The sequence below is a fragment of the Lentinula edodes genome (assembly GCF_021015755.1).
Source record: "Lentinula edodes strain Le(Bin) 0899 ss11 chromosome Unknown C8R40scaffold_15, whole genome shotgun sequence".
In the NCBI taxonomy this organism is placed as follows: domain Eukaryota; kingdom Fungi; phylum Basidiomycota; class Agaricomycetes; order Agaricales; family Omphalotaceae; genus Lentinula; species Lentinula edodes.
In genome coordinates, this window is record NW_025764321.1 from 27,944 (window position 1) to 43,332 (window position 15,389).

The following is a 15,389-nucleotide window of genomic DNA, read 5'->3' on the forward strand; positions in this document are numbered from 1 at the left end:
TGCAGCTCCCATTCACGGCCGACTTGTATAACACCAATCCAGATCAATTGATTTTCCATCCCAAGCCAGTCAATGTGGCGAATTCTCATGGAAATTTGTGTTTACTCAATCATGCCTGTCTGATCTCGGTACCACTCGCCAATGGCCCTGCAGCATTGACGGAATGCTTTACAAACAAGCTCTTGTCCAGTTTGAGGGGGTCCATTTTGAAAGCGGTATGCGGAAGTCATATCTAGGTTGAAGTAATCGACTTGGCTGACAGGTTGCTGAAGAAAGTTCCATACACCGACAAGGACATCCTGAACAGTGAGTGGGCTCGCTTGACGGAGTTTGATAGCCCAGGGCAGGCGAGGATGTGTTATAGTAATACGGTTGCTATGCAAGACCGTAGCACTTTCAAGAAGCTTGGTAACATGGGGATTGAGGAGGTTCGTAAAGACTTGATTTTGGGGAGACAGGTTGATGGGCAGTCTAAGATCAATGGCGATGGGAGGTTGATTGTAAGTCAAAATAAGGAGGACTGGATTAGGAAGGAAGCGAGGATCTGGGGTGCCTGTGTTGTTGGTGGTACTAGGAAGAACTGTGTGAATGGGGGAAAACATACGATAGGGCTGGTTAATGGAGTATTGCTGCCGCCAGTCTTGGGGTCTTTGAGGCAGAGGAGTATATACGCTGTGAGATAACTGTAAGTGAATACTCTGAATCGTGATAGAGAAAGGGAACGAACATTGGGAGATGGAACATGGTGGGAATGAGCAAGAGGGTGTGTGTCATGTGGGTTAATGTCGATGCACGTGCAATTACAGGAGTGATCGGGGCGTGCGAGATAAGCAAATATGTTCGTCTGGTCTGTCCCTTTGATTTGGGTACGGAGGGAAAACAGGTGATAAATTCTCAAGAAGGCAAGGGCTTGGGTAGGATCAAGAGCACCTTCATTTTGGGGCACGGTGCTCACTGGTCTTTTCCCTACAGGTAACTAAGTAGCGTATTGTCTATGGTTGGAATCATCCCGTATATTGCTCATGCGGAATGAACTGGATGTGGGATAATCGTCAAACAGTCCTCAGAACCGCGCGTAAGAGCTACATGGAGAGGGCCCGAAACCGCCTGAAAGCTTATGGCTCAGGGCTTGGGTAGCCTTGATGGCACCACTTGGACTGGAGGAGTGTCAACTATACATGGGTCTCTTGAGGTGAATATGGATGTTGATAGCTAACGGGATTCTTCAGTGAGGACCACAGAAGAGAATGGGGGGAGAAGTGTATTGGGCATCTTGCGCCTGGTGTGATGGTGTATGTGGAATCTCATGTAGAAAAAAAGGTAGCTGGTAAGTATTACAGGACTACTACTACTATTCAATGTCAATCACACTTTTTCAATGTTATATTTTCTGACTCTCGCCAATTTCTTGCATCTGGCTGTGAAGAGTTCTTCATAACGAGGCGGCTGGTTCTCCTGCTTTAATAACGTCAAGTATACCTGATCTAAGTGGGTGTGTAGTGCGCAAAAGGTAAGAACGTGGAACATTACTCGGAACTCCACGCTAAACATGAGGTGTTCCAGTGCGGGGAGGTAGGCAGCTGATTGATGCAGGCAAAGGTACCTGAAGAGCTTAACACCAGTTGGATTTTCCACCCACGGGTCGTCTTCAGAGTAGGATAGGTGCCGAAGATTTGCAAGGTTGCTTAAGAGTTGCGGGAGTGAGATTTTAGACAAGCGAATGTTGTGGAGGTTCAGAGACATCAGACGTTGGAAATGTTGTAGAAGATCGATGTTGGAAGTAGGGCAGTACGACCGTTTGAATTGGAGTGAGGTTAGGTTTGGAAGCTGGAAACATTGTAGCGAGGTATCCACTATGGCGCCGCCAGTGAGAGTGTGAAGGGAAAGAGAAACACAGGACTTCAGGGCAACGGGTAAATCAAACGACGGTTCGGGTACCATGTTGCCCGGAAAGTGCTCTAGGCGAATGGATCCTATGTGTATGTCCTCAACGTTGGGGCACTGGGTGAGGAGTTTGCATGCATCGTCTAGCCGCATGTGATCAATCCAGATGTACCTGATGGATGGGAGAGGGTGTGAGGGTAGAAAAGAGAGGCGAGAGACCAGAAGAGAAGTGAGAACGGAACAATCAAAGGCACCGCTGAAGGGGTCGATAATTGGGTATGGACCTTCGTGAACAGTTCCGTGGCGTAGGTTAAGGGACTTCAGTGCAGGAAATTTGAATTCTTGATTGAAGAGGGAGACAAAATTTTCGCCTTCGAAGGCAAGTAGAGAGAGTTGCTGGATTCTAGGGGCGGTGGTCAGAAGACAGGATGGTAGTAGTGAACCTTGCAGCCAGATGGTGAGATCCAGAGGGGAATGCTTGGATCTGCGCAGAACCTCAGCAAGTGCGGTTTCTGGGCCCATTGTTTCTGCACAGAATGTTGACCAGAGCTGAGGATTCTGTTCTATGATTGCATGCCACAGCTTGCACACCTGAGTAGAGATCAGTGTGATTCTTCTTGCTGATGAATTATGGGAACACACCTGTCCCAGCACAAGCGTTGGCAGGTAGTTTCGCCAAGGAGGCTTGAGAATGACCATTCTAATGCAACACCAACTGAAGATTTTGAGATATATCTCCTGGGGCAGGTTGGAGATTGGGGAGCTAGCGATTTTCTCCATTGTTGTGGTGTGGTTGATGTCTGTAAAAACTAATGCATATATTGATGAGAAAATAGGTGTCTGGAATGACGTCAATGGATTTTTGTCATGACAGTATGATGTAATTCCTCTGGGCTCAGCACTTTAACGCCGGTACACCGCCACATTGTGTCGCTCACAATGTGGCAGTTCTTTGGGCGCTCAATAGCGGAATTCTGGGTTGGGCAAGTGTGTTGAACAGGTTGCTTACAACCCAAGCTTGAACGGGTACATGCGTGCTCCTAGAACAGCTGTGCAGGATCCCTGACCAAAGGTAACAGTGTACGAGGCGAATGGTGCTCGGTTGAAGTCCCTCAACCCTTCCTTAAGATGTGGTAATGTCTTTGGAAGGTCTGCACAGGCACTACAAAAGGATTAGAAGGGCAAATGAAGGTGAGCGGGGAGTAGAAAAGTCTGTAGAAGCTTTTCTAAGGTATCAGGAGGACTTATACAATGTTCATGTGGTAGCCAGAAGGTTTTTGAAGGTCTCAAGGTTGGAATGTTGTGAAAGCCCTTATGAAGGTATCAGCAAGCCTTATAAAACTGTGCTAAGGTACCCAGGAGGTTTCTAAGAGTTTCGAGAAGGTTGTCATGCTTTAGGAAGCTACAGGCAAATAGTAGACAGTTAATGGGGGTCGCAACCTCTCCGAAGGTCCCTGATGTTGTATGGAAGGTCTACAGAGGCATCATGAAGGTACCAGAAAGATTTCCGTGAGTCAGGAGGGGCTTACCAAGGTCTTCTGAAGGTACAGGGAAGGCTTTTACGACCTTCTAAGACTATTTAGAAGGTCTACGCAGGCATTGTGAAGGTACCAGGAAGTCTTCCACGAGTCACGAGGGGCTTATGAAGGTTGACAGAGGCTTTATGAAGGTACCACGCGGACTCAAACAACCTTCCCAGGGTAATTTGAGAGTTACCAAGCGTTTGGAAGGTTTACACAGGTGCTATGAAGGTACAAGGAAGGCTTGTACCACCTTCTTAAACTATCTAGAAGGTTGTCAAGACTTTGGAAGGTCTACGCAGGCATTATGAAGGTACCAGGAAGTCTTCCATGAGTCACGAGGGGCTTATGAAGGTTCGCAGAGGCTTACGAAGGTTTGCAGAGGCTTATGAAGGTACCAAGAAGGGTTATACAAAGAGGTAATGAAGGTTTGTGGGGGGTGAAGGTGCAGAACTTATTCCTGATGGGTTTCGAAAGTTTCTAATGGTGTCTGGAAGGTCAACAGAGGCTCCACGAATTGTCAGGGAGGTGCGTGGGAGAATAGTGTGCCTCCGCAAGGTTCATTGCGCCATCAAGGCTCTTCCGGACTATGGAGGTACCTGATGAATTCTGAAATATTATAAAATATAAGCTTACTTGGAAACTCTGTGGGGGTGTATGTAAATTTCCGGTCAATTATGACTAAACATTCTTGTTGTGGGACAACGAAGACTTTTAGGCCACTAGAAAATTCAGGGCAAGACCCAAAAACCGGTCTTCAAAATTTCTTTCATCTGCTGCATTTATTCAAATCAAACAGGTTGATTGGAACACAAAAAGGGGAGGGATAACATGAAACACCAAGAAAAATGTCCAAACTGTGCGTACTTGTTACTTTATCACTACGGGGTAAAAAGGCTTCCGTTGTCACTAGATAAATCAACAGTTTTCTCTTCAATGGGGCCGTCGACTATGGAAACAGAACTGCTGGACGCTGTGGCTATGTTTTCATCTGGGGAACCTGGGACAGGACCACCACAAGACATTGATAAATTCTTGACATAGGACTCATCAGATGCCACGTCGGTAGGTTCCACACCGCCGTGGGGCAGGCTCGTATCGACAGCTGGAGGATGGGATTTTTCGCGAAGGGGATCATCGAGAATACGACATACAGGTTCAAGCGGGGTTCCATTCAAGAGTGCTTCCAAATAGACCTGAAGGTAATGATCCCATAGCACCATGCGTTGGTCAAAATTGGGGACAGCAGGCAGCTGGTCATCCAAGGTCATTGGGAGAGAGGGTAGCGTAGATGTGATTGGGAACATCCTGTGATGGAGTGGTGGTTCAATCGCAGCTGGGGGTGAATCTGAAAACCCAGCGTGTTGGGCTGCATCCAGCAACGCACTGTCTTCAAAGCGAGAGTTTGCGAGAATTTCAGAGAGCAGGTTATCTTCAACATTGCCCCGGTTTGAAAGAGGATCTTGTGAATCCTGATAATAGGTTTGAATGAGGGATTCGGCGCCCGAGGCTCTGCTTTCGTAAATCTGTAAGGTCTCGTTGAGTTCCTCGATCAGCACCTGCTGGCGGGCGGCCATTGCGTTCCTCTCGTCCAAAGTGTGCTGTGCTTGACAAAGGCGTTTATTGGAAAGCGAGCATTCCTCCTGGAGTTTATTGTGTTCCTGGGACCTTTCGTTGCTTTCACGCTGGAGGGTGTCAAGACTATCGTTTACCGCACAGCCCTTGCCCTTCTTATTATCCTTAGGTAGAGCTTCTTCAGCCGAGCGTCCCTTGCCCGTCTCGTCATCTTTGGACAGGGACTCTTCTGTCAACCGCCTCTTCGCCTTGTTCGTATCCGGAGGCACGGATTCTTCTGCTGAACGCTTCTTGCCCTTCTTCGTATTCTTCGCGGTGGTTTCCTCTGCCCATCCCTTGCCCTTCTTAGTATCCTTCGGGGTAGCTTCTTCCGTCAAACACTTGGGCACCTTTTTCTTCTCCTTGGATGGTTTTGACAAGAGCTGCACAGAAGATTCGTTGATTTGTGGATCTGGGGAAGTTTCCTGTGTGGTGAGGTCTTCATTTTGTTCGAATATCCGAAATTCGGCCGATATCTCAGGTGGATGATTCCATTTGCGCAACAGGGAGTCATACGTCCGCCAATAGTTCAAGGGGATTGTATAACTGTCCTTCTTTGTCACGCCATGTTCGTCCAGAAATTTCCGACTGAAGGCCAGGTCCTTCCCGTGTTGTCTGGCAAATGCACGGTGACGAGCCAGGTGCGATATACTACAGTTACTGCTGCCGCAGGGCTCGCAACGGGGGTACTTTGCTGGAACGGTGCACTCAATACGCTTGTGTTCACACTCCATACATGGAGTAGCAATATCGAGCAGAAGGTTCCAATGAGGATCTTCTTTGACATAGTCTGCCAGCGGGACGCCGTTAACAAAGACTTTGTGGAAAGACGAGAGTATCGAGGACGAAGGTTCATCGGATTTTGTGACAGTAGTCCATTTCTCTTTGGATCCCACTGTACTCGTAGAGTTTGAAGAAGGAGAAGAATGATCGGGTCTTGCATTGTTGCCATGAGAGGGATCTTGTGTAGATGGTGCCATTGTTGCAATTTTGGGGGAAGGAGTTCAAGAAGAAACTTCGTCACGTGATATCAATGAGACACCATGGGCTCAGCGTTTTGACGCCGCCTTGACAATTGATATTGCCGAAGTAACTATAATTCAACTTTCCAGATATCAGCTTACAATTGCTGGTTAAATCTTTATTAGCTTTGGGAACAAATACAGGATTCAATTGGTGACTGTCTGGAGGGGTTGTACATAGAGCTACAAGAAATAATGCGACGACGGATGTTACAACAGCTGGAAATGTATCTTCATCTGGGTATCAAGCATTACGTGACCAGGGAGCAGGGAAACTGATCTACAAGATGGTTTTACGAGCTCGTTGATTGGCTATATTGTTTCTGGATATGCTGGGTTTCCTGTAGGCACCGGAGCTGTGCAGAGGAAAGTGCAGATAGTATTCGTTTGTGCTCTTCTAATGGAATCGAGTTCATCTGGAGGTTTTAGTGGAGATCCTTCATCTCGGCGAGATCCTTCTCAGTGCGTTCATGAGTAGCGCAAAGTTGTTCCATCTCCGTCTGCATTCTCTGAACCTTCAACCTTAGGGTCTGCAAGAAAACAGAATATGAACAGTGTTCAGTACCTGTTGAAGGATGGAAAGCTTACAATCGAAGGCGGTCCAGGGAGGAGGTTCTGGAGTGTCACATACTCTTGAGAGAGGGTGTTGCCAAGCGCTTGGACTTTTACTTCATGCTGGAGTCGTTGGACCTCCTCCGTGCGTATGGCGAGTAAGGCTGCGGTGTCTTTGAGGAGTGAGGTCAATTTGGCCAGCTCTCTCTCCAAACTTGACGGCTCGGGACTGCCATTTGGCTTCCGTTGAATACTATCAGATGACGAGGTACTGCCGTTTGTCTCCAGTTGGGGAAGACTTTGGGGGTCCAGGGTTGTACTGTGCTCACTGGAGGATTGACTTTGGGGGGTAGAAATTGGAGGAGGCGGATTGAACGAACGCAGAATGGAGGGTTTAAATTTCGAACGGCGAGTGGTGGGCACAGGACAAGCTGGTTGGGGATCTTCTACGAGTGTTTCAGGGACGGACAACTTCGTCTTCTTGGATTGTGTTGGCGGAACGTCACTGGGTAATAGCATGTGCTTTTCAGGGCGCGGGCGACTGATTCTCAATCGAAGGGCTTGGTGTTGGTCCGGTGTAGAAGAGCTCAACGACGTGTGGAGTTTCGCCCAGAGAGCTTGACTTATGCCATAACTGTCAAGTCCATGCCTCGGGCCTCCATCCCGCCGCTCGGCACTCCGAAGATCTACCTTTATTGTAATCTTTCTCTTATTGTTCTTTCTCGCTACACATATCCTTTCGTTCTAGTCTCTCCTTATTGTCTTTTACTCTACCCTGCAGGTACTACTCGTATAGCTCCTAGTAGTTAGTCTGGCGCTCCGCACCGATGCGCCGTTCCGTAGATATAAATACTGCCTGTACGCTACTGTAGTTCCTCAGTTTAATTATTAACTTAGATCAACTTAGATCTCCCTTCTCAACTTAACTCTTCTCTAAGTCTTCAGGCTCAACGCCTTGAAGTACGTTCTCCTCGACCTTAGGACTTTAACGTTCTCTGGTCCGCTCCTCGTCATCGGCGATACCGCCGCTCCGACCTGGCTGCTACTTAGCTTCTCTCTCTCTACTCTCGCTCTCCGGGGACTAACGGCGTAACGGCGGTGTTGTTAATAACTTCACTACTGTCCCACTCGTCTTCCGCACTTAGACACCTTGTGGCTCTGGCACGGTTACACGGTGTACATGATCTTAACAATAACTCTTCTCCTGTTCATCGTCACAATGTTTTCGGAAGAACAATCTTGCATGCGCCAGGTCGAGTCCAGCGAATCTGGAGAAGTATAAGTATCTGACCAGTTTTGCGTGGGTACAAGTGGTGTGATGACCACATTGACTACAGATTACGTGGTGCCGACAGGGATGTTTCTTGCAGCTCGTGCATTGTTTGTCCATCGTAATGATTGTGCAGATTTTGTTTTTCTCATGACAATCAAAGCAGGGGAAAGCAGCTTGAAGGTGACTCCAATCAGAGGTTCTTGCATAGGTTCCGAGGTTTCTGCCACTTCGGAATACTTTGTGAAATTCCTCCAGGAGTTGGGCTGATGGGTTTCTTACGGTCGAGGCCATTTTTGAATCTGGGACAGATCGCTTTGGGCTACCGCACCGAGAAGGATCAGCTATTGCAGCATTTCCTTTCAGACTAATCTGGTGAAAGGAACTCTAGGGACTTACCACCTTGGGACATGCTTGTTGATTAGGTGCAGGATGTGCAGGTGATTGATTTACGCGTGGAATTCGCGGGTCACATGACTTTGTCACATGATTGCGGCCTAGGTAAACTTAAGGATAAATAAACGTAGCAAAATTCTACCAGGATGTGCGTCAAAATGGTTCAAGCATTTGTCACAGTAGGTCCTAATGCTCATGATAAGTGCGAAAAACATATGATTCAGTCAATATTCCATCATTACATTTAAAAAGGAAAGAGGAGAGCGTGGATTATGTTTGTTTGAGACATTGTAAATTGCACCCCACTGACAATTAAAGAAAATTTAACCTAATTAGTCCGCGAGAGCTTCTTTGAGGAACAAAGCATGGCATTTAGCCAACTTTATTGCATGTTTTACTCTGGTCATATTTGTCTACAGTGAATGGATTGCGGGCCGAAGGTGCTACTGTTGACAGGATGGTAACGCCCAATATAGACACTTTTTCCTCATCAACATCCCTGCTGTGTAGATGATGTCGTACCCTGCCAGGACCTTGACATCACACCAATTTTGGTCCTGAGCTCATTACGAAGACGGTCAAGGTGATGACCGTCCCAGTCGACCCGACAGTCAGCCTGTGGGCGGATGCCTTCGGTCTGCTAATAATCAGATGGTGTTAACAAGGTCGCGCGTAGTTATAAGCTGAACTCACCGTGATTGTAGAAAGGTATTCTGCCTTTTTCACGAAAACCTGTGCGAAGTGTAGCATGTAAATACCGCAATCCAAAGAGTTGGGTTGCGTGGGGACCTAGAGAGCGATGTAAAGAGTGTTCCAAAATCAGGGATTGTTTGAGACTCAGCTGACCGGGATATTTCTACCTCCGGGCTTCGTGGTGTTGTAAAGTTTCTTCTTGTCCCCAGCTTCTAATTGGAGATACTTGCCAAGAATATCGATGACATATGGGTGCTGTTCACCCAGTGAATCAAACGTGAATATCATGGGCCTAGGATGGAGTGTTTAGCATTTTTAAAAAAGCAGGGAACCAACACACCGGGAAATAGTTGTGGGTGCAATAGCACGGATGTAATCGTCACTTGGAGCAACGGCTTTCGGAGGTGCGGCAGGGGTGTAAGGGGGTAGTGAAGCTACATTATGCTCTTCTGCAAGATTCATGAACTGGTGGTCGTCGCTTTCATCCTGGGAAGAGTGGGGGACAATCGGGTTCATTGGCGTTTGGGGAGGGTGGATTATTGACCGTCAATAGTTGTATACGAACTGTCTCCTCAGCATCACTCTCACTAGAGGATTCAACATCTCCAGAAGATGTCAAGATAGTTTCATCAGGCGCATACTGGTAAATTGTGTCTTGAGGAACGTCAGAAGGGAGACTTGTGTTGGGAAGTCTGGGTTCTGAGGAAGGCAGGAGAACCAACCCCGGTTGGTAAACTATGGCGAGATACCAGTGCTGGCTGAATGTGAGGTTTAGTTATGGACGACACTCAGCGATGGAGGGATTAAACTAACTTTTCATTGATTGGCACAATGACGAATTTTTTTTCAAAAATATCGAATTTAGATGTCCATCGTCTGACGTTTTCGTATCCTGCCTGAATACTATTTTAATTCAGAAAGGGGGTCGTAGATTGGCACTGTCCATACCTGTCCTTATTGAGCTTGCGATAGAAGAATGAATTAAAGATATGTATTTGTTGGGCTAACTCGGGGTTTTCCATGGCAAGTTCATGGTGCCATAGCCTGGGGGTGAAGTCAGATATGAGTAATAAGTAATGTGAGAGATTTCCTACTGGAGGCCAAATTCTATTACAGTGTCGTTTAGATACTGGTGTGGAAGCAGTCTTTCATAATCAGCTTTCGTGATGTTCACAGCTCGCGTGCGTTTGTTAGGCTCGTAACTGAGGATACTTCGGAAGATTCAATAAGACCACGCGATCGAGACAGTGTGGGTTGACTGACATTTCTTCCAGGGGTTTGGCGGACTGCTTCTGTTGCTGTCCTGTTGAGCAAAAGGGACATAGGGACCTTTTAGCTGCTCACCTTTCTTTTACGCTGTTGCTCTAGTCAGATGGTCAGGAGGAACGAGGGAATTTACTTTTACTGTTCTGGAGTGTCCAGTGTTGTCTTGTACAGTTAAAAGCTGCTGTGAATCGCGCTGAGGATCCCCAGTAGCTGTAACCGCCCCAGGGTCTTGGTGTGGATTTTCTGGTTTGTAGGGGGTCAAATGCTGAGCCTGAACGATTTCCACGGGTGGAGGATCCGAGTGGTCTGCAGACTCATTAGATAGGTTATCCTTTTGCTTCCACCAAGGGGAATTTTCACCATGGCGGGGTTGTGTAGGTACGACCTCTTCCTCGCTGCTAATAATGCCCACAGCTTCATCAGGGCAGCAATCTCGCTCATCCTTTTGCTGGGGTGGGTAAGAGGTGGAGGGACAAGGTTCCGCTTGAAGAGTGTTGTCCTGGTGATGATTGATTGATGCTAAAAGGGATTATGAGCGATGTGTCTGCTTGCAGAGGGGAATGGATATCTGCACGCACCAGGATGAATAGTTTTCCAGTGGTTTGGGGGTAGAGCTGCAGCTGCATGAATCATGGCTCTAGTTCCCCATGTCTGACGAAAGATTTCTTGGTGGGTCTGGATTACATTATAAAGTAGAGATCTTGAGGACGGTGTTGACACATACGTTTGAAGTGGATGGGATCGGAGTGGGAGGATTGTCCCATCTACGAGGTATATCAGCAGTGAAACAAAGAGGGGCCCTGAGGGACATACTTGGTTTTGGAGCGCTTTCGTTGTCCGCCAAGAAAAGATTCATGAGGAGGCATCATGTAGAAACTTGGTGATGAATGGGTTAGGAGAAAGTGTCCAGGCGCTCGGGTTCTGATTGTGGTCACATCACGTTCGTTCACCGTTACTCACAAGTCACAGCTGTTGCTTACTTCAATGAGCAGCAAATCAAACCTAGCTTCAGTTCAAACCCTCATTATATGCTAAACTTTCCAGACTTTTATCCATGTCTTTGGTGTGAACTCAAACCAGGGGACGCGTTAGCTCAGCACTTCCCGGGTCCAATGCCGAAAAAACTACAAGACGTTTGAACCCTGTTTGTGATGTTATCGAAATTACAGATTCCAGCAGCGACGATGATAAATGCAGTGTTATTGAACTCACCGACTCTAGCGACAATGAAGATGCACCTACCAAGAAAGATGTCCTCAAAGTCAGGCCTCGGAAGCAACCAGCTCCAACAGCGTATACCAAGAAACATTTCCACAAAGTCAGGCCTCGGAAGCAATCGGCTGCAACTTCAACTGATGAAGCGCGACTCAACCCGCCCAAAGGTGATCAACTCATTGGACCACAAGCAGAGGGGAAAACGGTATCAGCAATGCTTGCTCAAGTGTTGGAGCTAGTTCCTGATGTGCAGCCGCGGTTGGCCAGGGACCTAATCCTGCGGCACTTCACTGTTGGTCAGAATCAGGTGCTGGAGGCAGTCATCCAATCGCTGTTCGAGCCCACCTCCGGTCGGAGGGTAGAAAAGCGGAATTCAACAGAGCAAGGTCAGCTTGAGGGAGGGGGGCACAAAAGGCCTCGGCTCGGTGAGGTCGACTATTCCCGGGTAGACCGAAACCAGAAGGGTGGTCCTGATTATCAGGGCTTGTGCATGGTGAGTGCTATCCATTTACGGCTTTGGTGTGTTTGTTGATTCCAGTGTTTTAGGAGCATCTCCTGGTGGATTTTCCGGACGTACCAAGGAATCACATTAGGAAAACACTATTTGCTCATGGCATTCTGTATGCTCCAACACACCTCTTTCTGCGTGATGAAAAGCGGCGTGGGCCGCCTTTTAAGTACATTCCAAAGGGGACAATCAACACTTCATCTCTCAAGGGGAAAGGTCGGGCGTTGGAGGATGCTGAATTTCAACGGGAGCGCGCTTGGCTATTAGAAAAGCTGAAGGATGAAGACGTCAAGTTGGATAGAAATACGGCTGAGCAATTGGATCAACAGGGGGGTATGGAGTGCGGATGCTGCTTCGGGACATACCCTTTTGTATTGATCCTTTTTATTTTCCTGAATCTGCTCCTGATGTTCACATAGGACAAAATGGTGCAATGCCCGGATGCGCATCTGTTCTGCCCAGGATGTGTGAAATCTTACGCAGAAACTTTGCTCGGTGTCCATAACATTAATATCAACTGCATAGATCAGTCGGGATGTAATCTTGCATTCCCTGTCTCAATTCTTCAAAAGGTTCTTCCTGGTAATCTCCTGGAGCTGTATGAGCATGTCAGGCAGCAGAACGAGATTGAAATGGCTGGTCTGAAGGGCCTTGAAGAGTGCCCTTTCTGCGATTTCAAGTGCATTATTGAAGGCCCTCGCGGCAGTCTATTCCACTGTGGTAATATGAAAGCCTGTGGGGCTATCACTTGTTGACAATGTAAGAAAAGGGTAAATTGGATTTGTTGCTCTCAAATACCCCGCCCTGTCTAATCATGCTTGCTAGGATCATCGGCCTAAAAGCTGTAAAGGTGATGTACCCTTTCACTTTGGCCATATTAGGTGTATCGACCTTCTTCTCTACAGAGATGGAAGGAGAGCAATTGCTGGAATGTCACCATTTATTGAGGAGGCGATGAGCAAGTCCCTCTCAGTTCTGTTTTTCAACTTGTCTGATGATAATTACAGCTCGTGCATTTGCAAAAAAGCCTAGGATTCCCGTTGGGAGTGCTGATCCACTGGGATATGGTCTGCCTGGAATGCCCAGAAACAACCCGTATGTGTGAATGGCGAGACAACCACAACTTGTGCAAGTCTTGCCAAGAGGGAAATAATTTGTATTGTTACTGCACTCGTCCTGTATTGCCTAGTGATGATGAACTCCTCAATGGAAATTTTGATGGTTTGGTATATTGAGTGACAATGTTCGGGTCAGTTGTTATGCAAACCTACCTGTGTTGTACCTTCATGATGAACAACTTGAGACACGAGAATTGACTGATGGGTACATGTCATGTTGGTACCAATACTGGATTGAACTAAATAGAAATAAGGATTTATTGAAAAATATTCACTGTTTTTTTCTTTGTTTCCAGTTTTTGGTGATTAGGTCAATTGGAAAACTATTTCCCAGTAAAATTCATAGGGGTTATCTGGAATATTCTTGGGTGAGATATTAAGATATGCGCCTGGGAGGGTGTGCAACAAGCTAATGTTGATATTCAATGATATGGGCTTAAGTGAGGCATGGGAAGGGTTTTATGCACTTCATGCCACATTAATGAAGACTCGCCACTCTGAGAATGCGAACTGTTGCTTGTCTATCCTGAGGAAAACCGTGTTTGGTTTCTAAACAATGTTCCCCCTCACTGGGGCTTGTTGTGAAGGTGTTCACGGTGCTGGTTTACTGTAGGCACAGCTGGTTATATGTCTCACTGGGGACCCATTCACAGTCACGACAATCTGGTCACACAGAATCTTGTTGTGCTACAAAGCTGCTATGGAATGCTTATGGTGTAGCCGTTCATATTGAATCCATGACCAGCAATGGCTTTTAGGGAATGCTAGGAACCTGAGACTTAAGTTGTTACACTACAACCAATGTTGTATAGCTGTGGGATATGATTATTGCCAAAATGAGTACACAATCTCTCAGGTGGACTGCGAGCCTCCAAGACCCATAACAGAGCTGAGAAGTATGCAGGGACTACGTCATAGAAGTTATGTGAAAAGGTATGACATCATACCTCTGGCCTCAGAGGTTTAATGCCCGTGCACTGCCACACCGTGAACTCACAATGTGGCAGTGCTCTGGTTGACATTGTGGGAGTAAAATGGGCGCTTAAATTGAAACTTTCTTTGCTTCTCTCTTCCATCTTAATATATGATATTTTGTTGCACTACTGGGGAAAATCTCGACATGCAAGATCTCTTGCAGATGGATGTTCATGATTCCAAGGATTTGAACAGGTCAAGAACAACTGGTATTCTAACTGTGTGGCTCAAGGACAACATTCTCGTGGAATATTGTGCAAGTTAATGTTCAACTTTGGGCATCCTAGCCTGCGCCGTGTGTCCCATTCCCCGGTAACATGCTCAGCAATCTCAGTGTAAGACCTGGGTCAAAATAGGTCTTGGGATAGGTTTTGGTATAGGGACGTTTATGTTGTAGCGTGCTAGGAGCAGGCTGGAGCTCGAAGGGAGCTACGGGAACCGCGACCGAGGACGGGAATGACCAAGTAGTGGTTGGGATGACAAGATGATGACCCTTGAGGGGGTTCCTAAGAGGTCTCGAGAGGTCCCTAAGGCGTAGGGAGGTTAAGGAAGAGTGCGGAACCGTACGATATTGCGTAGTAGGAGTTGTACTCGCTAGAACGTCAAAGTAGAGTCGAATAGGTTGTATATGGGAAGGGGTCTCGAGGGTGTAAGCTCTAGAGAAGGGAGGTACCCGTGAGGGTAGGTCCCTGGGGGCTGGGCGCGAGGAGGGGCGTTCTCGAGTGTGGGAGGTGGTAACGGAGAAGCAGTACGTAGTTCGACGTGAGAGGTAGCTTCGACGTTATCTAGATCGAGGTCCCGAAGCTTACGAAGTAGCTAGGGAGCTCTGGGAGGTTTGGAGAAGGATAGCTCACCAAAGCGTGTAGGCGTTGGGAAGCTTTAGTAATATTCGAGGGAGTTCGGGGACTCACTCGGAAGGCTTAGACTTGAGGTAAAAGCGTATATTCAATCGTATAGACGATCAGAGAGACGATAGATGAGAGTGAAGAGAAATAGAGGTAATGAAACAGAGAGTAAAGAGAATTCCGTATAGGTAGCAGGTACAAAGGGACAGGGACTGGACCTATGTAAAGGGTGTGTGTTCAAAATATACCAAGCTGGGGCTTCGGGACATTGCGGCGTTACTTAAATAGGTACGGGAAGTGAACAAGAGAACATCTGGAGGCATGAGGTAGCTAATCGGAGGGAGGGAGGTAATCGAGATTAATACTTAAAGGGGTTATCGGCTAGAGGGCTTTCGTACGCGTGTCGGGGTGAAGGACGTTTGGCTAGTGGCGTCAGAAATACTTGGGGAGGTGTCTGGTGGTACTTGGGGAGGTGCGGAGGGCATACAGGAGGTGGGTAGGACGTATGGTA

The 15,389-nt window shown here is 47.3% G+C and overlaps 6 protein-coding genes across 6 annotated transcripts; 1 reads left to right on the forward strand and 5 right to left on the reverse strand.

Annotated features, from left to right (window-relative positions):
* Nucleotides 1-101: 101 nt before the first annotated feature.
* C8R40DRAFT_1169903 (uncharacterized protein) lies at nt 102-744 on the reverse strand (the record flags this gene model as incomplete). The annotated part of the gene is made up of 2 exons (XM_046231453.1): nt 102-672; nt 728-744. The coding sequence occupies 2 exons, from the start codon at nt 742-744 to the stop codon at nt 102-104; spliced, it is 588 nt and encodes a 195-aa protein (XP_046086869.1).
* Nucleotides 745-1,365: 621 nt separating this feature from the next.
* On the reverse strand, nt 1,366-2,664 carry C8R40DRAFT_1069001 (uncharacterized protein; the record flags this gene model as incomplete). The annotated part of the gene is made up of 2 exons (XM_046226062.1): nt 1,366-2,475; nt 2,527-2,664. The coding sequence occupies 2 exons, from the start codon at nt 2,662-2,664 to the stop codon at nt 1,366-1,368; spliced, it is 1,248 nt and encodes a 415-aa protein (XP_046086870.1).
* Nucleotides 2,665-4,285: 1,621 nt separating this feature from the next.
* C8R40DRAFT_1069002 (uncharacterized protein) lies at nt 4,286-5,998 on the reverse strand (the record flags this gene model as incomplete). The annotated part of the gene is made up of 2 exons (XM_046226063.1): nt 4,286-4,657; nt 4,844-5,998. 2 exons carry the CDS (start codon nt 5,996-5,998, stop codon nt 4,286-4,288), a joined length of 1,527 nt encoding a protein of 508 aa, XP_046086871.1.
* A 467-nt stretch (nt 5,999-6,465) lies between these two features.
* C8R40DRAFT_1069003 (uncharacterized protein) lies at nt 6,466-7,111 on the reverse strand (the record flags this gene model as incomplete). The annotated part of the gene is made up of 2 exons (XM_046226064.1): nt 6,466-6,570; nt 6,629-7,111. The coding sequence occupies 2 exons, from the start codon at nt 7,109-7,111 to the stop codon at nt 6,466-6,468; spliced, it is 588 nt and encodes a 195-aa protein (XP_046086872.1).
* A 1,804-nt stretch (nt 7,112-8,915) lies between these two features.
* Nucleotides 8,916-10,146, reverse strand: C8R40DRAFT_1043572 (uncharacterized protein; the record flags this gene model as incomplete). Its single annotated transcript, XM_046224178.1, has 6 exons — nt 8,916-9,047; nt 9,105-9,243; nt 9,593-9,709; nt 9,765-9,854; nt 9,900-9,995; nt 10,046-10,146. Coding segments are annotated over 6 exons (675 nt in total), but the record flags the coding sequence as incomplete, so codon positions are not given.
* A 1,832-nt stretch (nt 10,147-11,978) lies between these two features.
* C8R40DRAFT_1044143 (uncharacterized protein) lies at nt 11,979-12,695 on the forward strand (the record flags this gene model as incomplete). The annotated part of the gene is made up of 2 exons (XM_046224215.1): nt 11,979-12,311; nt 12,360-12,695. Coding segments are annotated over 2 exons (669 nt in total), but the record flags the coding sequence as incomplete, so codon positions are not given.
* Nucleotides 12,696-15,389: the final 2,694 nt, after the last annotated feature.